Genomic DNA, 23417 nt, shown 5'->3' on the forward strand with positions numbered 1-23417 from the left:
CCCTTAGGAGCAACAAAGCACTTTCTGCATTGTAAAGTATTTCATATTTTGTTTCTACTATGTAAAGTGTAATAGGCTACACAATTTGATTTATATTTTGGGGATCCAATATATCTATTAGCTATGTAAAACACAGCACACCAACTATTTCACAGTTTATGCTCTACGTTTCAATTATTCCTGACACTGAAATAATTAATTGGTGCAGGCAAGAAAGTACTGGGGGGGGAGGGGGCAACAAAAACCAAAACCCAACCGAAAAAACCCAACCAACAACACTACCCAGAGGGGGTGGGCACTGCCCAGGCTCCCCAGGGAATGGGCACAGCCCCGAGGCTGCCAGAGCTCCAGGAGTGTTTGGACAACACTCCCAGGCACAGGTGGGGTTGTTGAGGTGTCTGTGCAGAGTCAGGAGTTGGACTGGATGGTTCTTGTGTGACCCTTCCAACTCAGCCAGTCCTGTGAGTAGAAAAGAATTGTCTGCTGACTACTGCCAACCTAAATAATTCCAGAGCAGAGCAGGAGCCAGACTGGGAAAACATTAAGTAACAGACCAAGAAAAGATTTAGCTACATAAAGAAATAGTAGTTTTCTAATACTGAGATGGAGAAACATTTTAATTCATGCCTATGCCATCATTAACATTGAAATTAATATTCCTATCTGAACTAAGAAAGACTATTTTATTATTAATAAAATATAGTCAATTAATTTGAAATATGAGGAGAAAATAAAGCTAGATAGATTGCTGCTATGAATGAAAACCCAACCTCAGCTCACAAGTTACTAATTTTGGAAATGAAATGAAGATCATGTCTGCAAGTTAGTAGCCATTTTTTAAAAAAGTCACACACAAATCCTTGCTTAAAGTCCCTCTAGAAGTCTGTCCCATACAGTAAAAATCCCTGATACTCTGTGCACATCAACACAGGAACAGTGGCAGCAACCTGCCCACAACAACAGTCACTCCTGTGCATCTGAACAACTCTTTCAACTTTTCAGATGATGAAAACACAAGTTTTCTTGTGTTTCTTTTTAAATCATGGATAAATTGTTCTGACTAGTGGAAACAACTGGTCCAATACACATATAAAAACTTTAAGATCACTTTATGTATGTCGAAATTTTAGTAACACAAAACCCCTCCAGTGCATGTGACCAGCAAACCCCCAGGTCCCCAAGCAATAGCTGTGCCCCCCTGCCATTAAAATGACAAACTGCATCCCCAGCTGCAGCACACCCAAACTCCTGAACAGATTACACTGAAAATGGAGCAATGCACCAAGGCAGCTATTAGTCTTTCAACTCAAGTGTCAACTTCAAACAAATTAATGGCTGAGCAATCTCAGCCAAATGGTGTCTTGACAATTACAAACTGCAATTCTAAATCCAAATTCCAGTGCGAGATTACTGAGTAAGTTTTCTGAACTGTAGTAATTTGCTTGGGTGGAAAAATACTGCTGTGTGTGGTTCTGCTAGTTATCATATCCACTTCACCATCCAATTCTGCAAAGAAAGACATACTGGAGATGAAAGAAGAAGAGATCAGAGCAAGAATTTGATATACAAGAGCTGGAAGTTACAACACACATGCAACCCTTGTCAAATTCCTCCAAATACACCCATCTACACATAATCTACAGCTAAGATGAAACTGAATATTTCCCAAGAACCAGCATGACGTGAACTGTATCTCAGCTTGAAACTACAAAGAAATTGGAAAGAAGTTGAGATTTTTGCACACTATCATCCATTTTCAGCACACACTCTTGGAATTAGGGAAGACAAGGAAGCAGACAGTAGCAACTAATTGTATGGCCCTTTCCTTTTCCTTAAAGGTTTATTTTTTCTCTTCAAAGCTTTATAGATTGATTGCAAAGCTATGCTGTAAATCAAAAGGAAGCCACTACTCATTACCTAGTTAGAATTTTCTGAGCTCTTTGCTGTGAAGCTATTTCTCTGCTGTTTGATCCAAAGGCCACTTGCAATGTCTATGGGTGCACTACCTGCCATGGCAGCTGAGACTCATTTTTTCCCAGATCCTTTCTCAACAGCTTGATGAATTTCCACCTGCTTCCAGGTCTAAAGAGAACCACCAAGGCATATGATTCATGGATTCAAAATACTCGTTCAGAGTGAACAAAAAAGAAAAAAAAATTTAGTCTAATAGTAAGTCAGAGTAAAACAAGGTGCATGGTCTATCAGTGTAGACTAACATGCCCAGCTGTGATTACCTACACTCCACCTGAAAAATAAGGGAACTAATGCCGTTTTCTTCTTCCTCTTCAAGAAAAAGAAAATTTTAAAATACTGTTGCCACTGTAAAAGTTATCCGTCAGCAAGAAAAAATACATTGAAGGACACAAGCATGCTGCTCACCCCTATCAGCTTCTAACTTTCTTCCTGAAGTATGAAAGATGGCAGATAAAATTTTATTTTTTGGGGTTTTCTATATCTTTGAAATAGTCCAAGTCCCTTCTTTCTACTGCTGCTGGAGGACACTACTGAAACAAAGCACTTCCATTTTCCAGTCCTTCAGCATGCAATAGTACACTCAGTCCCTCACCCATGTTCTTTCTAGATAAAAGTGAATACTTTCAGCCATGCTTTCATCACTGCCTGCTTTGAGAAGCCCTGTGCCTCTTGTTTTAGTACAGTGAACACAGCTCCAAATGGCAGGTCTCTGGCACCAACCCAGCCTTGACTGACCAAGCCCTGTCACCTACAGGGATATGGGTGTATTTTGGGATCTGGGGACCTGTGCTGAGGGTGACACTGGATGGTAGCAGAGGACTAGTGAGCCCAGGTGGAAGCAGTGCAGGAAGATGAATGGCACCTGCTAATGATATGGCATTTATCTGGCGTGACAACGGTGACATCTGTGATTTGCCATGATTTGTAGCTGGAAGCCAGGAGCTCTACACCCACTCAGGTGTTAAGGATTAAGGCAAAGCCACCAGACAGTCAAGATTAGTGTCGTGCAAAGTGCTGGCTGACAGGGGAACCCCATGCTTGAGCTGGTCCTGCTGGCAGCCCACACTCCCCACTCAGTCCCTCTGACCACAGCCAAGGACCTGGGCCAGCACAAACCTGTAGCACACAGCCTTTGTCTCGTGTAGCCTCAAGTGAAATCCTTGAGCAGTCTCCTCCTACACATGCTTCATTTTTCTAAGCTGTCTTCAGAGTATCAAAGCAGTGGCAGAGGGCATAACCCTGCCCCTCCTCTGTCACTGAGCAGGAGGGGAAAATGGAGCAAGGTTAAATGTATAGACTGAACACTGAAGGAAAGAATACACCTGGCAAACAACAAAGTGATTTAGCTAAAAATAAGCCACAGGGAGCAAGCTCACAGATGCAGGTACAGCCTGCAGAGCAGCAGTACATTCTGTGTGCATCAAGTGGGACAACACGCAGGAGGTCACAGGGCTCCACCTGAGATCTGGCAGTGTCACCTGGGCTACAGAACAGGGCTCATAAAAGGAGAGCAGTGCATTTCCCCATATTTTGGAAGAAATTTTTCTGTGTTTGTCACAATAATCTGAAATAACATTCTGAACTGCTGAAAGGCCTCATAAAAACTTTTAAAATTACTTGTGCATGCTAAGCAAAACTGAACCAAAACCTAACGTAACTTATTAAATTTCACTGGAAGTTCCACATAATAACTAAAAGATATCACTTGTGTCTACCCACACAAATGAAATCTGCAGCCTTTAGAAAGCAAAAAACTTCTGGATTTTTACTTGCAAGGTCCTCTCTTCACACCTCAAAACCAGAAGTTCTTCACTTAATGTTGCCTGACAGTATTTTGAGTATCTTCAATACTTTATATTTGGAAAACAGTGTGATGAACACAAATGACTAACTGAGAAACAAAAAGTACAAGTAAAGGTGACTCATCCTATCCCAAGGTTGATATATTTGGGACCCATTTGTCTTGCACAACATTCCTCTTAGCATCTCACAACTAGTGTCACTTTGCGAAAGTCTTTGAACACATGATACAAGTTCCATCCATTTTATCAAAGTTTTGTCACAGTTAATGACTAGACTCATCCAGCACCAAAGAATATATATGAGAAAATAGGGAAGGGGCAGGAAATCTGCTGGGTTGGGATCTGTCACTTAGGTAATAGAAAAATATAATTTTAATTTCTACTAGGAATAATGGACATGCTTTGATTTGGTAAGTCCTAAACAGAGAGCAGAGTTAAGAAAGCAGAAATGCACACCCATGTTGCACTCCTCCAAAGGATGTGGGTTTCCCAAAGGCAAGATCAGCTCCCAGTCCCCAGTGGCCCCGCAGAGCCGTGCTGAGCGCGAGCGCTGCTCCTGCACCAAACGTGTCCCTGGGCTGCAGCTCAGCATCACAGCCAGCCCTGTTCCTAAGCAACCCCACACTCCCTCCACACCCTCCTCCTGCTGCACCGCCACACAGGAGGGTTTAATCATCAATTCACTCTGCATCCAACCTGCCCAAGCCCCATCAGGAGAGGCCTGGGCACAGCACTGCATTGAGCAGCATCAGGCAGCTCCAGCCCCAATTTTGTCTTCACCAAGGCATGCAGACTGCAACTTAAAAGAGAGCACTTTTACCTTTCAGTTGTTTATAAAGAAAAGCTTTAAAAAAAATCCTGGCTCAAACATAAAATAATGCAAATACAAGCTAAAAATTTTTATTCTTGCCAGCAGGAATGAAAACATTCTTACTGAGGGTTAAACTTTTTTTTGACATTTATAATATTCAGTGCTGGAAAAAAACCTCAGCAAAGAGTAATTGCTCCCACAGGGACCAATCCATGGGTCACAGTTTTTTGCACTTGATGGCAACAGAGCCTTGACTGAGATTTTCTGTAAGACCCAGATTTAAGCTTGCAGCGTAATCACAATGTTTGCCCTAGCTCCAGAAGCTGAGCTAAAGCACCACTTCTACAGTGTAATTATTCTACATATGTTCCAAAAACCCATGGGGAAATTTTATTATTCAGAAGAATAAATAGGGTAAAAATAAATGGTTTTTAATTTTAGCCAATTTTTAAACTCCTTATGAATTTTCATTTTTCTTATGCAAGTTTAAGTCCATGGGAGAAAGGATTTGCCTTGAAGAAATAATTAAACTTTCATCTTCAGTTACGCTTCTTAGCAAATACACAGCCACCCACATAGCATAAGTGCTGTTCAGTGACAGAGTGCCAACATAATCACTAATGCCTCATAATCTTCCTTTCAGTTTCAAATTGAATATTTGAAGTTTGAACTTGTGTTCAACAACCCAGAGCAAGCAGAAATGCAGTAAGGGCTTAGGTTAAAAGGGCGTTGGTGTCCCAGCATAGAGCTTAATTTGCCCTCAATAGATTTTTGAATACTTGAACTATTCTGAGAGGAAAAGGCAGTAATTTGTCATTTGGGATATGTAAACCTACTACCTTAAGGATAATAAAAGATTATGGCACTCAATTTATGATGACACTGTCCGGACCAAATTTAGTCAGGTGCAGAAGTCAGAATTTTGAAGGGAAGAGAAGCTGAGGGAGCAGGTTCAGCAAGACCCAGACACACTTTGCAGCTAAGTGTACCATGACACCTTCTCCAATTCCTGGGAACATTTCAACATTCCTTTCTTTATGCAGGGACCAAACAAACGACCACACAGGTGCTCTGAAGGCAGGTCAAAAAATCTGCACATCCCCTCACTGGTAAACACCTTGCACCCCGTTCCATTCACTGGCCTCAAGCCACACCCATGTGGACAAATGCTGCTCCTTTTGCCTGGAGCTCAGGCTGCTTTCCAGCACCTGAGCTGGCTGAAGGATAGGGCAGAGAGACCAATCACCAACACTGGAAATCAGAGTTAATGCCAACTGCAACAGGATAAATTGTCAATTGTTATTCTAAACTGCACAAGGGACCCAAATGAAGCTCCATGGATCTATCACAGGTGATAAAATCACTACAACAATCCCAAGTATTAGAGCCAATATGAAAATAAAGCACAAAATAAAACAGAAAACTATCAGAAAGGAGTTGTATAATCTACCCAAGAACTCCTTGAGTAACAGAGGCTTCTTTGTCCCACCAGCCCAAAAAAACCAACAGGTTCACCTGATCCAAACAAATTCTAGGCCCCCTCAGGTCTTTTGGACACAAGTCTCTAATCTGCAGCAGCAACAGAAACAGTACTGGCCAGGACCTTCTTCAGTTTAATGGTTTCTTGTAACACAATACCCACTTCCTTCTCACAAAGACAAAATTACTGATGAAAAGCAGATGACTCCTCCCTCAACATAAACAACACAGGAATCTCCGCAAATACTGCGGGACAGGGAAGCCAATTCCTGAATGCCATTGCAATTTTCAGCCCAAACAACATATGCAGTAACAGACATGTTCTTCTCTTCATTCAAAGACACAATAGAGAAAAAAACCCCAAAACAGGAAAGTTGACCCAAAGCAATATACTACATCCAACATCAAACCTTCCATTACAGAGCAAATCCAGAGGTTACACAGGCAAAAGGCTTTTAATAAATGACATCCTAAATATCCCACAGTCCTAACACTTAAACTTACAGTTACACTGTGCACCCCAACAACCCCACACAATTTTTGCCAATTATCTGCTAACCAGAGACAGAAGAATGCTTGCCCACCTCTGCCACTCAGTACTGACCAAGAGGATGTAGCAGGCTCAATCTGAAATAAGAAAAAGCAGAAATCCAGTCTAATTCTCCTGAAGGATATGGCACTTTACAAGGTTTCTACCAACTGAGAAGTGATAGCAACTGTACCTCACATACCTTACACTAACAGATTAATTTGTGCACCCTTCACATATTTCATTAGTTCATTTAAATATACAGGTTTCAACAGATGAATTGGGAGAGCCAGAGTCAGTTGTCAGCCAAGCTCTTTGTAGCTCTCACTTGCCAAGATTGCCTGAAGGTTCAATTTGATTTTAGCAGAAACATCACCTCTGCTGTCTAATGTCATTCAGACTCCTCTGCACTCCTAGCATTTTCCATTCCTTTTGCCTGCCTACTAGAGGTGTCCTGACAGGCCTGTTTGTGAACAAAGGACCAGTGGTGGGTGAGCAGTGACCAGTGACCATCTTGAGCAGAGTGACCATGAAATGTTAGCATTTTCTATACTGGGTGAAGTAAAGAAGGACACCAGCAGAATTTCCACCTTGGACTTACAGCAGGTAGACTTTGGCCTGTTTAGGACATTGACTGATGGAGTCCCTTGGGAGTCAGTCCTGGAGGACAAAGGAGTCCAAGAGGCTGGACATGCTCTAAAAGGAACTGTTAAGTATTCAGGAGCAGGCTGTCTACATGTGTAGGAACACAAGTTGCTGGGGAGAAAGACCAGCCTAGTTAAACAGAGAACTCAGGCTGGAGATTAGGGGGAAAAAAGAGAATCTATTATCTGTGGAAGAGGCATCAGGTAATCTGAGAGGATTACAAGGCTGACACGAGGTCATGTAGGGGCAGATCAGGAGAGTCAAAGTCCAACTAGAACTTGATCTGACTTCTCCAGTTAAACACAGTAAAAAAGTTTCTATAAAAACCTTGGCAGCAAAAGGAGAATTAAGAGTGTCTCCATCATTTCTTGAATGCAAGAGAGTTATGCAGTGACAGGGGATAAGGAAATGGCAGAGGTACTTAATGCCTTCTTTGCCTCTGACTTCAGTATCAGGACAAGCTGTCCTCAGGATACACAGCTCCTAGAGCTGGAGGTTGGTGATGGGGAGAAGAATGAAGTCCAGAAGGAGGTGGTTAGTGACCTGCCCTGCCAGTTAGACACTCACAAATCTATGGGCCCTGACGGAAGCCACTCCAGAGTGGCCAAACCACTCTTCATCCTCTTCCAGCAGTCCTGGTTAACTGGAGAAGTCCCAGCTGACTAGAAATTAGCAAATGCAACCCATCTAGAAGAAGGGTTCGAGGGCTGATCTGGGGAACTCTGGGCCTGTCAGCCTGATCTCAGCTGTGGGCAAAGCTAAGGAGCCATCCTGAGTGCCATCACACGGCCTGTGCAAGACAACCAGGGCACCAAGCCCAGCCAGATCCTTCTTGATCAACCTGACCTTCTATGACAAAGTGACCACTTAGCAGATGAGGGAAAGGCTGTGGATGTGTCTATCTAGACTTCAGTAAGGCATTTGACACTGTCTCCCACAGCATTCTCTGGAGAAACTGGCTGCTTGTGGCTTAGATGAGTGGACTCTGATGGGTGAAAAACTGGCTGACAGCCATGCCCAGAGAGTTATGGTGAATGAAACTAAGTCCAGCTGGGGCCAGTTGCTAGTGGTGTTCCTCAGGGCTCAGTTTTGGGGCTGGTCCTGGTTAACACCTACATCGATGATCTGGATGGGATTGAGAGCAGCCTCAGTCAATTTCCAGACTCCCAGCTGGGTGGGAGTGTGGATCTGCTGGAGGACAGGAAGGCTCTGCAGTGACACTTGGACAGACTCGATCCATGGGCCAAGGACAGTGGTATAAGGCTCCACAAGGCCAAGAGCCACATCCTGCTGGCCAAGCAGTCACCTCGGCATGAGCCAAAGTGTGCCCAAAGGGACAAGAAGCCAATGGCACCTGGCCTGCATCAGCAGCAGTGTGGGCAGCAGGAGCAGGGCAGTGCCTGCCCCTCTGCTGGGCACTGCTGAGGCCACACCTGGAGTGCTGTGTCCAGCTCTGGGCCCCTCATTTGACAAAGGACATGGAGGGGCTGGAATGTGTCCAGAGAAGGGCAACAGGCTCATGAAGCATCTACAAAACATGGCCCATGAGGAGCAGCTGAGGGAGCTGTTTGTTCAGTCTGGAGAAGAGAAGGTTGGAGTCACTCTTCCTAACTACCTGACAAGAGGGTGCAGGGAGCTGAGCTGATCTCTTCTGCTGTGCTTACAGTGTGAGGACAAGAGGAAATGGCCTCAAGCTAAGACAACGAGACTCACACTAGGTATCATAAAAATATTTTTCAGTTTGGGAGGTGGAATAACTTGCTTAGGAAGAAGATGGAGTCACCACCCCTGGAGGTGATTAAGAGGAATCTGGATTTGGCACTGGGAAATGGTTTAGTGGTGTAAAGTTTATAGTGGTGCTACTGGGTTGATGGCTGGGCTTGATCTTTAAGGTCTCTTCCAACCTTGATTTTGTGATTACATATCATCCTGTAATGACAGCCCTGATCTTGCAATACTTTTTCAATACTGTTGATAATGCACACACTCAAAAAACTACCACCTGCCAAAATAGCACACAATTCTGCACAATTCATCCCCTAGACAGATGATGCAACCATCAAACAACCAAACCAAACAAAAATCAAACAAACAAAAGAGCCATCACAACAGACATCAGAAATGCTGCTTAACAAGCTGTAAGATGTCACTTGCACACTATGATGATGAGGATGCTCTAAGAACAAATTTGGAAAAGAATTTATGCAGTGGGCATGCCAGCAGCAAGGAGCAAAATCTGCTCTTTTTCTTTTCATGTGTGTAAAATAGGTTTAATTTTCAGGTCAGTGTGTGATATCACAACATTAATAAACAGTCTTGGTATTCTACCCATTTCTTCAAGCTCAGCTTCTGGTCTGATCACAATCACAAACAATTCTGTTTATCAGAAGATGGCCAACAAACACAAAGTTCTCATCTCTCTGCTTCATCAGTAATTAGCAAAAATAATTGAGGTAAAGGTTACAATGCAGATAAAGCCTCACACACAGTAGAATCTTTACATTTGACTTGTCTGAACAAGCATGAACAAAATCCACATCAAATAATAATTTCAGCCTGCTGTCTTTTACAGTAAGTTTCATTTCACATATCTCCAATCTTAGCTTGTCATTAGCAATGTTAATTAGTCCACTATCTCAATACCACACTAGATTCAGTAAAAGCAGAGATCATTGTTAATTTGAGAAGAAAGCTTGTTCTTCCTTTAATATAGTAATGGTGGCTGCAGTGACTAATAGTAAGTCACTGTAGAAAACATCCTTAGAAATTAATAATGCTTGCAATTTTCAATCAGTTAGAAAATTCAAATAAAAATGCTACTACTTTTTAATTTCCACAAAGATAATCAAAGGATAATTATGAAGTATCACGTTTACTGTACTACTAACCCTGTGAGGACATACAGTGACACAGTATTCAAAGCTGGGTTATCTCTTGCTATGCCACGAGCCAAGTTCTGTATGCACACACGTGGTGTACATCCTGCACAGCTCTCTTTCTGAAAGCAACCATTTTCCAATACAAGCATGATAATTGTTCTCTGGTATCTCTGTGATGATAGAGGAGCTTCTTTTAAATCTCTCACATGGTCCAAGTTCACAGTTTTTTGTAGAACATAAAGCCCAATTATGTGGAATTTCAATCACAAGAGCGGCCTGTGCAATTAAACAGCAGCCTTGCACCAGGAGGTGACTGAAAGAGAGGACACCTGAGCTTTCCCCAGGACCTCCTGCAAAGGGCAAATGCTGAGAGGTTACTGGGAATACACTGAAACTGTTACTGGTAATCCAGTTGAAGTTGCAGTACCCCAAGAAATGCCTAACTCCCACACTTCTCCTCTCATCTGGGCAGAACGGGGAGAGCAGGCAACTGGAGTGGGCATATGTGTGCAGGGCTGGGGCAGTTGAAACTTCTGCAGTGAATTTACAATTCCTAAAGCAGAGGTGCTGAGACAGGAGGTCTCTCCCCCATTTCTGCTAAGTCGAGTGTGCACACATTTGCAGTTGTGTCTCTCTACGTCACAGAAGAGAAACAATGCTCAGGGGTTTTCTAAAGCAATTTTAAAATTTACATTTATTTAAAGACTATTTACAACCATACTTCAGCTGGAGTAGGAAATGAGTGGTGACAGCCTAATTTAAAACATCAAAGGCCCAGCTGTACATAGGGAAGGTGGGCAGGAGGGAAAGGCTGCACGAAGTTTCTCTCTGAATCCAGCTGCTCTTCCAGGCAAACATTATATCTGACTTCCCTCTGGTACTGAACACATGAGATTCAGCAGCCCCCTCAAACAAAGCAATTAGCAGGTACCCAGCATTTGTTGTCAGAGCTGTCAGCACTAAGCTGCCTGCCTGGCCCTGGACACTGTTGATCATTTCACATCGCCATTTTTAGCAAGTCCTGGGTGACCCCTGCTGCCCCTAACACAGGCACAGGTACAAAACCACTGCCTCAGCTACTCCTTCCTGCCAGCACCAGTGCATCCATGTTGAACAGAAGCTCCTGGGCTGCTGTGTAGTGAAGATTTCTTGGTAAAAACAGAGATTGTGGCTGATCCATTTCTTCCTTCAACCCTTGTGCTAGAACTAGATACACAGACAAATAAATAATAGCAGGTACAAGATCATCTTACACCAAACCACCATCCTGATAGCAGGCAGGCTCTTGTCCTACCACACAGGCCTGCAGAAACAAAGGAGAAATTCGTGGATTGCACTGGGGTTTTTAAAATGTGGGAAAAGGTCACCTTTCACCTCTCTCTCTGTTTCTCATGTAATTTCAACTTTTAAAACTGACCTTTTGATAGTGGCACCCTACATTCAAAAACACATCACCTCTAATTGCAAGGCAGTTTGGGAAATAAGGCAGTCAAGCCATTTCCAGGCTATACAACACTAACTGTTAAAAAAAACAAAAAGAAGGAAAAGAAAAGGACATAAAAGACGTATCAGTAACCGAGCAGACTGACATGCTGCTTGAGACTAGGTGCTGGTCTCTTGTTTAATAAAAATACACAAATAGCAGTGAGGCTCATGACATAATTCCCATGCCAAAAAGCAACTCTGAAAGATTCAGAGTTTACCTGTGTACTTTTATCAGCTGCAGTGGGCATTGGTATTTACTATCTATGCACACTTACGTGAAGGACTTACAAAGGTTACAATTTAGCTGAAATTCTATCCAGCCTCATGAAAAAAACAAGTATTTTTGAAGATCATTTGCTGCAGAAGTCAGTGACTTTTTCGAAAACATTCAAAGAGCAAAATAATCAGGCAATACTAAGTGGCAAATAATGATTAGCTGAAATCATCAGCATTTCACTAAAAGGAAATACCCAAAGGAAAATAAAATTATTCTGGATATTTTCTCTTTTTTAGTGAAATAATGTGTGGTTTATTTTCAGTTTGTTCCACTAGAAGAGAGGAGAGAGAGAAAAATGAAAGATGAGAGCCATAATCTGTGAGAGTGCTCTCAGACTTCCCCAGACACTGAAATTTAACTCTGACAAATATAACAGCAACTCATCTCAGAGCCCAAGCTCTGCTCTGGAATCAGGGACAGCACTAAAAAGAACAGGGATAAAGAACTTTTATCAGCCTCAGCTGGTAAGAAAGGCATGGTGTAAAAATAGTCTGTAAGCATTGTAAACCACCAAAAAAAAACCTCTGTAGCTGCTTTCTTGCTATATCATTCTTCAAATTATTGCTCTTATAGCAGATTTTAAGTTTAGTATTAACTGATACAAAATGCCCACAATTATTTCCCCTTCAATGAAGAATTTTTTCCCAATATCCCATCCATTCCTGCCCTCTGGCACTGGGAGCCATTCCCTGGCTCCTGTCCCTCCAGCCCTTGCCAATTGTCTCTCTCCATCTTTCCTGCAGCTCCTTCAGGTCCTGCAAGGCCACCCTGAGCTCAGCCCAAAGCTTCTCCTGTGCAGGTGAACAATCCCAGCTGTGCCAGCCTTTCCTGCCAGCAGAGCTGCTCCATGCTCTGCTCATCCTGGAGCCTCCTCTGGGCTCTCTGCAGCAGCTGCAGCTCCTTGCTGTGCTGGCCCAGGGCTGGGGCAGCTCTGCAGGGGCTCAGGGTCTCACCTGAGGGGCAGAGGGGCACAATCCCCCCTGCCCTGCTGCCCACACTGGCTGCTCTGTGCACTAGCCATTGCTCCCTGTGCACTAGCCATTGCTCCCTGTGCAATAGCCATTGCTCCCTGCACACTAGCCACTGCCCCCTGTGCAGTAGCCAATGCTCCTCTGTTTTAAAAGGCTCCACTGTGAAGGATCAGGACCCAGGGTTTGGGCACTGGGATCAGATCTTTGCATGGTAAGCCCCAGATGCTCCTGCAGAGACAGTCACATAATCCAGGGGGGTCAGACAGAGGAATGGGTGTTCAGGGCTGGTTTGGTGCATCATCAAGGCAGTGATAAATACATCATCATTTAATGACCTCAGCACTGTCCACACAGTCCTAGCACAGTGACACCAAAAGAGTTAATTCATTTTACTGTGCCTGTGAAGCTTTTAGTAAAGAAACAAGGCATGCAAAAGCTGCTTTCAGCAAGGACAGCTGGAAGATAAGAAGACATCTGGCTTAAGAGTGCCAAGACAGAGAAAACAACGGACTGAATCTCTGGGAACATGGGGTGGGATTTATGGTAATAGCTAAATTTTAATATGCGTGTAGCAAGTGTCTATAAGCAACAGTCTTACAGATCCACATGGTGACATTAGGTTAGGATCTCCAGAATGAACCTCAGGCCTGAATAAATTATGGTCTCTTTAACACAACTTTTGTATTGGAGAGTCTTATTCTGATATTACAGACATTTGGTAGCAACAGCATCTTCAGTATTATTCAGAGGATAAACCCCACCAAAATGGGCAATGCATACAACAGCTGTGTCCAGAACTCATGATGCAGGAAGTCAATCACCGGTTGCTACAGCACACACTTTCACACTATTCCCCGACCAAACTGACATTCCAAGTAGCCACCCAACCTTAAAAATGTTCTTTTTGATAGAAAGGGAACAAATGAGGAAATGCACAGAAGATTCCACACTTCATTTGGTAAAAAGTACACAGATGTAATCTAGCAATTGATAAACACTGATCTAGAGAAGTTATCTCCAAGACTTCAGAGCACTCTGAAACAGGTAACTGTAGGTCCTAAATTAGTACTTTCAGTGTGTTGATATATAGATGTCAAACATCTTTGTCAACATATGCACACTTCAATAACTTTGCTGAAATCACAGCAAAGTTTTATTCACACATTTCTCAAGCTGAAAAAGGTTTTTTTACCATTTTGCTACACTTTAACAATATATTCACTACAGAGCAGTTTCAAAATTAAAAGCCTTTAATTAAAGAAGTTAATTAAACATGAGATAAGCACAAATACTAAACAAACTGCTCCAGAGAAAACCCAGAATCTGACCTACCAAAACTACTTTACATGCAATCACATGCTGTGAATTACTGTTAGTAGATAATTGCCTCGGCTGTCTCCTTAAAGTCAACCGACCACACATTAAAGTTAAATAATAACAAACCAGAAAAGAAGTCAGGGTTGACTTTAGTTGCAGTTAAATACATTTATTTTTTATATATCTCAGCATGAACATATTACTGGTTTAAGATAATTTACCAGTGTTTAACCAAATGGACAAAGAAAAGGCAACACTTAAGTCCTACATCCAGTAACAGAAAATTTTAATTGCTTTTGGGATCTCTGCCATTATTCTTCCTAACAGATGTAAGAATAGCAAACAGTGTTTAAATTTTTAGAGCCCTTTTTCCTTAAAGGAATGGGTGCAGGGATGAATTCCACCTGAAATCCTAATTATAGTCTCCAAGGCAGACAGAGTAGAGCAGCCTGCCAAGACCTCTTTCATTAGCTAAAACTCTTTCAAGAAATGTAATCCATCAAGATGTATGGAAGAATAGAAGGCAACTTTAAATAGGTGTAGTAGCTGCTTTATTTATTTTTTTCAATTGAAAGACACAAATCATCTTTCCAGAAGCTGATGTGTATGAAAGGAGTTAGCCAGTGAAGAATGAAAGCCCTGGAGAAAAAAGGCAATACACCTTACAGACTTATAGAAGAGTGTTTATATATGTAGTTGTTGTATGACATTTAAATCATCCTGCCAGGATCATGACATTTAAAAGCACCTGAGACCAAATTCTGCTCTAGGGAAATTTTAGATTTCAGACCGAAAATTTCACTATTAGCATGTATAGCATGGCCAGTGTATAAAATGAACAGAAACACAAAGTTCATAAATAAAGACAGAATGTAAACAATTTTTCCCCCTGTTACCTGGTGGTATATGTAGATGCAATTTGAGGCACTGACATTATAGACATGAGCCTGCTGAAATTTAAACTGCTTAAATGTAACATTAGTTTCTTCATATATATTCTAAGGACTTTGTCTTTTGAGGTACCTTGAAATCCTGATGATGAATATTGTGGTCTCTTTATATTCACTTCCCTGGGTGCTACTCTAGCCTGCTTACAAGCCTTTGAAAAATTACTGCCAAGAAACCACAGTAACTGACATATGACTGCTATTTTCTATTTCTTCCTCATGCTAATAACTTTGAAAATTGAAAATACCATGTACAAGCTAAAAATAAATGGACCTGATGATCCAAACCAAGCTTTATATGATAAATGCTGATGATCTAATGTAATTATTGATTCAAGAGAGGAGGCAGTGTTTTCCTTAGATCTACACACATCATTAGTATATCAGTTAGGACCAGCCAAACCCTCATGGGTGCCTGTACAGCATGATCTTTTCAACATAAGAGATATCTGCTGCTTTCTCATTGACTTAGCAGCTGCAGAACACCCATCACACATGAGCTGAGCTCCTTGTGCCGGCTAAGTACAGGTACTGCTGCCTTGTAATTGTAAAATGGAATTGAACACAGCTTTTCCTAAGAATCTTAAACACCCACTCATGCAATCTTCCAAGCACAACCAGACTAAAGGCAATGTTTAACCATAAACACCATTTTATTGGATGGCTTCTAACAATGAAAACAGCTATTCATCAAGCTTCTGTAAATTACTGTAACTCCAGGAAGAGAGAGATGCTACACTTAACCAAAAAATAATCACAACTCATCAAATGCATGTTTGAAACTGATTAAATAATAATAAAATAATGCTTAGAATGGCCTTCAAAAACCAATGAACTCTCAGTCTCAACTGAATCCATGTTACTGCATTGTCTCAGCTATTGCTTTTCCCCCTACTACAGAGATATTATCCTTTATATTATAATTAGTGTAAGAACTCTTACCTCTCCAGCTCGTATTCCTTCATTCCTACTTTTACAGCCTTCATTACCTGTAAGATACATATTAGCATGGGACCATCATAGCAGGAGGGAATCTCATATTTATAAATTTATGACTATCTCCAGAGAAACCTATATTACAAAAATATCATCTGTATTTCATTTAAATTTACACCAGTAGATGCACTTTAAAACTACACTGGAATCAAACACTTTAATCTTTAAAAATGCCTGCAGTCCCCAGCAATAAAGCGAGTTTAATTGCCAAACTACTATATCCTAATAAAGTGCAGCTCATCAAAATACCAACTGTAAAAAGTGGTGAACTTGGTAGCAAGTCCTTTTGTTCTACTTAGGCAAAACAAAGCTATAAACTGGATTATCCTACAATGGGAGAGTCCCTTTTACATTTTGAAATCTGAGTCAACAGAAAAATACTAGAGCTAACACTGGTTTACAAGTCATAAATCTAGTCCTTGTTCTCAGATTTGCTAAAAGCTGTATTCCTTTGTTTCTGTATTATAGAAGTTCCAGGGAGCTGCTTTACAGGAAAAAATACTCTCAGATGTGGTAAGATTATTCAAGGAAGATGAAAAATCAAGGAGTATGAATGCAAAATGAGAAAACTCCTTTCAGTTTTCAATTTTACAATATTCATTTTCAAACAATCTTACCCTTCACAGTTTGGATACCTGAGGAGCAGGAGCTAAGACAACAGCTGGGTCAGGAACCTCATCAGCTGCTTTTACCTAAGCTGCCCCTGGTCATCACCACTCTCAGGACTGCCAGGCAGATCTGCCTCACTCTGTGCAGTACAGGACTGACAGCCAAGTTGATTTTGCAGCTCCCCTGGTGTAGTGCCAGGTCCAACCCGAGCAGCCTTGCTGAGAGCCTGGACTTGTCAGTGCCACACTGGTATGGCAACAAAACAGCAAAGTTCAGCACTGCCCTAGGGACATAGCCAGCTCTGAGGAGCACCCTGAGGAATGCTCTCCCTGTCCTACACTGCATGGAAAGACATCCCCAGTCCATCAGGATCTGGGAAGTTACCTGCTAGTTAAACTTTTCAGAGCTGCACATGGGCCTGAATAATCTTGATCTTTTCTTTCTTCATCATTATACAGGTATTTGTGCACACAGAGCAGACAGACTGCAAGCAGGTCACCTTCTGCTGAGGTGAGCTCTTACCCAAACCCACACTTCATTTCTCACACATCACAAACGCACCCGTGAGTTCAAGGACAATGCAAGGTGTATTACTGGGCTGTAATAGAAGGGATATTTTCCTCTTATTTCTATCCAGCCTTTCCATTATTTTATTACTAAGCAATTCTGGGTTGCTTGGGACATTTTCTGAGTACCACTGCTACACTAAGAGCAAAAATTATTAACAGTAAAGGATCCATTACCTCTTTATGAGCTTCACTGGAGATTTTATTGGTGTAGCGCAGAACTTCCAACTCCATGTCTGTCTTAATGACACGACTTAAAAGAGAAGAAGAAGAGATAGCGTGTTAGACTGCAACTCCACAGCTTAAGAATGCAAAAGGAAAAACCCCTGAAAATAATATGCATCACCTATAATAAGATTAGATCAAGTACACCTCAAGAGCAAACAGCTATTACAGTATTCATGACAGCAAAGTATTGCTGGCATTGATTCAGCATTAGCAAAACAATCTTACAAAGAGAAGTCACAAGAATTTCAAACATCAGCCTGCCCTATTTAATACTTATAAACAAGTGGTTCAACCAGCATTTTTTCAATTCATTCTACGATACATTAGGAACAAAACCAATGCAGCTCTGCATTTGTAAAAACTCTAACACTACTTCAAATGGAACATTTCTACAAGCATGCTCAATTTCCTTTAAAACACAATTTGAAACTATTTTACGTATTTAAATTCCCAGAGCTCCAGAATTTCTGTTCAGCACAATCCCAACTCCCACTTATTTGCAATAACTCAAAAGGTAGGCATTGGGTGGTATGAAAAAAAATGCTACTTTTGTTTGGTATTAAAAACCCCAAACCATGAAATTCAGAAACCACAGCAGCAAAAATTACAGCCATGATGTCCATTCATTCACATGCTTCTGAAGGAAGATAAAAACCATAAAACCCCAAACAAACCAATGCCCTAAAAACCCCATCCTACTCTTTGTGCCTTATGAGATACTGAATTCATGTACGTTTATGAGCCTTGATAGTCTCTTCTGAACTCATATCAAAAATGCATCATTTAACTCTTCTTTACATGTATTTCTATCATGTGTTTAAAATAAAAGCACCTATTGAGTGACACTTTTCCATAACCTTTGTTGAACACCACATGCTCCTTCCACTGTTGCACAAACTGAATTCCTGGTATTTTTCAAGCCCATCTCAAAGGCAGCTGTGAAGTACACACTGTTTACAAAGTACAGAACTACATCTATTGAATTGTATGAAAATATCTCAATCAAGTTTTCGAGCTGCACTCCAGGGTTTGCAGCAGTTACAAAGAACCGTAACTGTCACACTTTGAAACTGCCACCAAGACCCCTCTTTTTATTGCAACGTGCTCCTCCTCACACTGCTGCAGAAATCTATTTACTATATTTTTGCTCTGCAGTTTGTTTTAATGAGTCCACAAACAGGTTTCTCAGCCATCAGTGCCTCTGATGTGAGATTACAGCATTTCCCACAGGCAGTGCATTATTACAGCATAGCCACCCCTTCCAACACATCTCTTCTGGCAAGAGTAAAGGTATCTTTGTAAAATCCTGATATTGATCAAAATGCTTTTACAAAGAGGGGAAGAGGGGAGTGGATTGACTTTCTTAGTCAAAGGGAATATGACACAAAATAATCATTAGGCAATTGAGAATGAGAAGTATAAGGTTTTAAAATACACACCCAGGTGACAAAATTACACTGGGATGGTAAAATCTACTGACCATGAGTGAGGAAACAAACTTCCACTCCTGTCTTTCAGCCAAGACATAAAAAAGAGTACTCAAATATATTCCAGTTAGAATGAGGAAGCAAAGGCTTATAGATTTTTTTTTTTTTAATCCTGTTCCTTGGATGACTGCATGTGCTAGCAGGGTAATTTAATACTTGTTTGATGTGCCTTTATATTACTTGCAGTATACAGTACATATCCATGATCTGCAATTGCCCGAAAAATTGGTTGTTTCATAATTCAGTTGTCTAATCTCTTTGTTGGAATCTGCTAGTAATAAAACTTAGTAACTGCTCTACAGCAAGTGCAAACAGTGTTAGAAACAATTTCCCTTGATGTGGGCATAAGGCTTCAGAATCAAGGTGTTTGTATTAGATCACAACTTCTCAGAATCAGTTTGAATTTAGAAATTCATGCTCAGCCTCAGACTGACTATTTATGCAATGCAACCCCTTCATTTACACAAGGTCAGACACTGATATACTTCACAGAAAATAGTCATTCTGAGACCAACAAAACCCACTACCCAATCACCAGGAGGAAGGAGCGGGAGGATGTACAGCTGTGCAGGGAACAGAATCAACTGCAGCCTACACCAGACACGGGGCTCCTGGCTTCCAGTGGTACTGCTGGTGGAGTTCTCACATCCTGTCTGGGCAGTAGAAAATCTGTATTTTACCACCTCCTCACTGCTTTAGCAGTGCAGAAAGCAGCACACTCCCAAGTCAGCTTTACAGCAGTGGTTGCCACTTCAGGGCAATCTTGCACATGATGTGTCCACAGCTCTCATGATGTTTTCCCCCACTTCCAAAATCAGGACAGGAAGAAAATACCACCTTTTCTGTGAATGTGAACTTCAACATTTCATTAAAAACAGTTCTTGGGCCAGTTACAGCCTCTGCATAAACACACAAATATTGTAATGGGAACAAATAATTTCCAGGCTCTGATAATGCAATTGCCACAATGTACAGATTCCACATGTAAGGCCGATTAGCTGGGGGGCACTCAGTTGAACTAGAAGCACAAGTCAGTGTCAGGACTGACCTAATACTTTCAACTTTTTTTTCCTGCCTGGTTTTACCAGTGTAAAAACATTTCTTCTTCCTCATTCTCCTTTTACACACATTTTCTGCTTTTATTTTCACTTAGCCATATGAGCAGCTGGTCTTTTCACACATGTCATTCATCCAACAGGACAGAGAACCTTTAATATAAACAAGTATCATTTCAATCCTCAAAGTGCATTTGGGCATTTAAAATGTCTGGATACCAAATTACATGCATGACCTAATCAAGTGGTCAAAAGCATACAGAATTTGAGGCAATTATGAGGCTGAAACTCACATAAATGTATATTCCTAAACCAGTGCTCTTCTCAAAGATACATAAATTGGTTCTCTCTGTGCATTCTGCAACTCTGATAATGCCAGAAGTATTTGTTTACAGTTATCAGATCAGTGTTTCATCAGCTGCTTGTTTTGCTGCTTTTTAGTACGTGTGTGCAACCTTAATATCTCCTTTTTGTGACATACATGGAAAACACCTGGGAATGTCCACTCCTCCTTTTCCTTCTGGAAATTAACTAGATTTACAGACCACCTGATATGTAAGGATGATGCCTATGTGGGCAGACTTCACAGGCCTGCCTCCCTTTCTCACCTCTGCTCTTACCTTTCCACATTTTATTTACAGAAATTTCTCTACCACGGTTTGTACATTTATGCTCTTCTGCAATGTATAAAAACTTCCTAACTGAATTAGCATCAAAGCCAGCAAGCACAGCAATGCACATGTGCAAAGGAGAGGCACCACAGTACAATTCTGAAAGACAGGTGCAGGAATACCAAAGACAGGGATTCAAAAATGTTATGAAGTTTACAGCATAGATAGAAAAACCTCTGAAAAGACAAAAAGCAAATGCACAGTTTTAAGACATTAATGTACAGATCACTTTTCACAAAGAAATGATGATAGCTTTCCATCAAAATAATGCAAAATACAGAACCTATGAAATCACATCAAACCATCAAACCCCATTTTCATTGAGCTTACAGGAAAATACAGTCTATACAAAGAGTGTACAAAGAGAGCTGCACATTACTAAATGTTTACTTCTAGCAACACCATGATTGTGATAGACACTGGAAAATTACAGGAACAAAAGGCCATTTGGCTAAGTGTTGGTGTCAAAAAAAAACCTCCTCATTTCTAAGGAGATCATTTGGACAAGTTTGAATTCTTATTTCTGTTAGATGACATTTTCTTTTCAAAACACTGGAATCAATACTTAACCTATCCCTATCCATTCACTATGAAATTTGAAATGGAAGCATTTAACTCTGAAATGAAACTTTTAAAACCTGTTTGGAAATACATCCACTCAATAAAATAAAAAAAAAATTAAAACACCATCTGCAAACTGCTGAAATCCAGTGTAAGGTTGAATTCTTGTGTTTTATCATTAAGTTCCATACTAAATCAGAAAATTACGAGATCTTGAAAAAGTAAGCAAGAGAGGGAACAGATCCTTAACTACAAACACTTTGCCTCTTGTCAGTATTGAACCATTTTTCTGCATTTTGTTAGAAGACTGTATAATACTAGAGTTGCCTTTTGTAGCTCCCAGTTCTCCCTGGCTGGTTCAGAAAGCTCAGCCATTTCATCTCTAGCTGGCAGTTCGACAGCATGGCATACAGCAAAGTTCCTCTGACAAGTACCATGTAAAACACAGTAGTTCAGAGCTTGCCAAATCTGAAATGAAATGCATCCCTGCAAGGAGATGATTCAAAGGATGCAATTTCCTACCCCAGAATATAACCCAAAAGAATTCATCTTCCTAAAAGAAAAACTTTCTTAACTCAAAAAATATTGCTTTCCAAACAAACTTTCTTGGCTGGTAACTTGACATTCCAAGGAGATTTTTACTTTCCTAAGCTTTAATATACATGACCTGTTATTCACATGGTAATTTCACCAGACACTTAAACCCTAACAACCATCTTTAACATAAATCTGACTTAAAATGAAAGCCACCAAAGTCAGTAAAACCTTTAAAAGCATTTCTGAATACAAATCTGAGCTTTTCCTTTACTTAGAATTCCCTTTCCTTGAAAGGCAGGTGTAGGGAAGGTGCATACCAAGCACCCCTCCTCCATGAGGCTGCAGGAAGAACTAAATCAGAATTCCAGGCTGCCTCTCACAATTCACTGAAGAGATGATTCTTTCCACCCGAGCTCCAAGTGCTGCCTTTCTACTGCCTCAATGCTCCACCTCTCTCAGTACAACCTCCAGGGCATGGACCTTGTGCTTGTCCACAGCTGAGTTCCCTAAGAAGTTTTAATCACCCTTTAACTGAAACCACAGAGAAGAAAAGCTTATGACATCTTGGTAAGGTGGATGGAAACACCTTGGAAAAAAGTCTGTAGCTCCACTCCAAAAGCTTCTGCAGCTAAAATTGCCATCTCTGTCCCTGTTGTCCTGCTGTGTCTTCAGAGCAAAGCTTGGAAGTCAGACAGGGTCCTCTCCAGGTCCTCCTCCTCAGCCCTCTTAAATTCAGAAATCAAACCTCTAACATAACTTCTCTGTTTAGGAAAAGGAACGGTGCAAGAATAGGCAAGATCTAAAAACCAGTCCCCCTTAGTCATGAGCAGGAGCAATGAGTCCACTGCCCCAGCTCCAGGCCCATCCACAATCAGGGAATGCAGCAATGTCTACACAAAACCTCTCCACTTCCCATTTCCCTTTTGCAGCTTTTTGTCCTGCCAAGAAATGAAAAATATCTACCACAACAGATATGTGACCTTATAATAATTCTAACTGTTCTGAAATTACTGATGTTCAAAAAACATCTCCACAGTTTTCAAGCTGGCAATTAGCTGTAGATGGAGACAGCAGAAGATGGTTCTCAGCATGTGTGCTAAAAATAAACATTAAAGAGCATAATATGTAGTAGCATGCAATATAACAAGCTACAACAATGGTAGTCAGACGGTGCACCTGTGTTTTGCATTTTAAGCTTATCTGTCTTAACTAAGGATTTGCTTCCTCATTTCTAGATTAATACACACATACAAAAAAGCTCAGATAAAAAACTAATTCATTAACAAAAATCCACTGTGCTCTTTCTTCAGTGATTTCCTAAATGGAAAACTAGAGAGCCTCAGTTATGGAGCAATCCTGTGGCCAAAGTCAGCAATGCTGACCTGTCCCGGTTTAAAGGGACAGTATTACCAGGAAAAGGGAATTCAGGAACTCGCAGGCACAGAAAAGGTATAGGTTGGGAATAACAGTTCTTTACTGAAATATTTATAAGACAAACAAAAACAGCATCAGCTATACGAAAGAAAAAAAAAACAGTGACAGAACAGAACGGAATTCAGTCCCAGTCCCTTTTTCAGTCACCGATGGCTCT

At 41.1% G+C, this 23417-nt stretch overlaps 1 protein-coding gene across 2 annotated transcripts in view; it reads right to left on the bottom strand.

The window, feature by feature from the left end:
- The window catches only part of PEPD (peptidase D), a 153869-nt gene that overhangs the window by 87418 nt on the left and 43034 nt on the right, over nucleotides 1-23417 (bottom strand). For both annotated transcript variants that reach the window (XM_033069465.1, XM_033069464.1), the window contains 2 exons: nucleotides 17465-17540; nucleotides 16059-16105 (listed from right to left, as the gene is read on the bottom strand). In XM_033069465.1, the coding sequence (XP_032925356.1) occupies nucleotides 16059-16105; nucleotides 17465-17540 (123 nt within the window). The remainder of the gene's footprint in view (nucleotides 1-16058; nucleotides 16106-17464; nucleotides 17541-23417) is intronic.

The sequence above is a fragment of the Catharus ustulatus genome, chromosome 11 (genome assembly GCF_009819885.2).
Source record: "Catharus ustulatus isolate bCatUst1 chromosome 11, bCatUst1.pri.v2, whole genome shotgun sequence".
Lineage (NCBI taxonomy): Eukaryota > Metazoa > Chordata > Aves > Passeriformes > Turdidae > Catharus > Catharus ustulatus.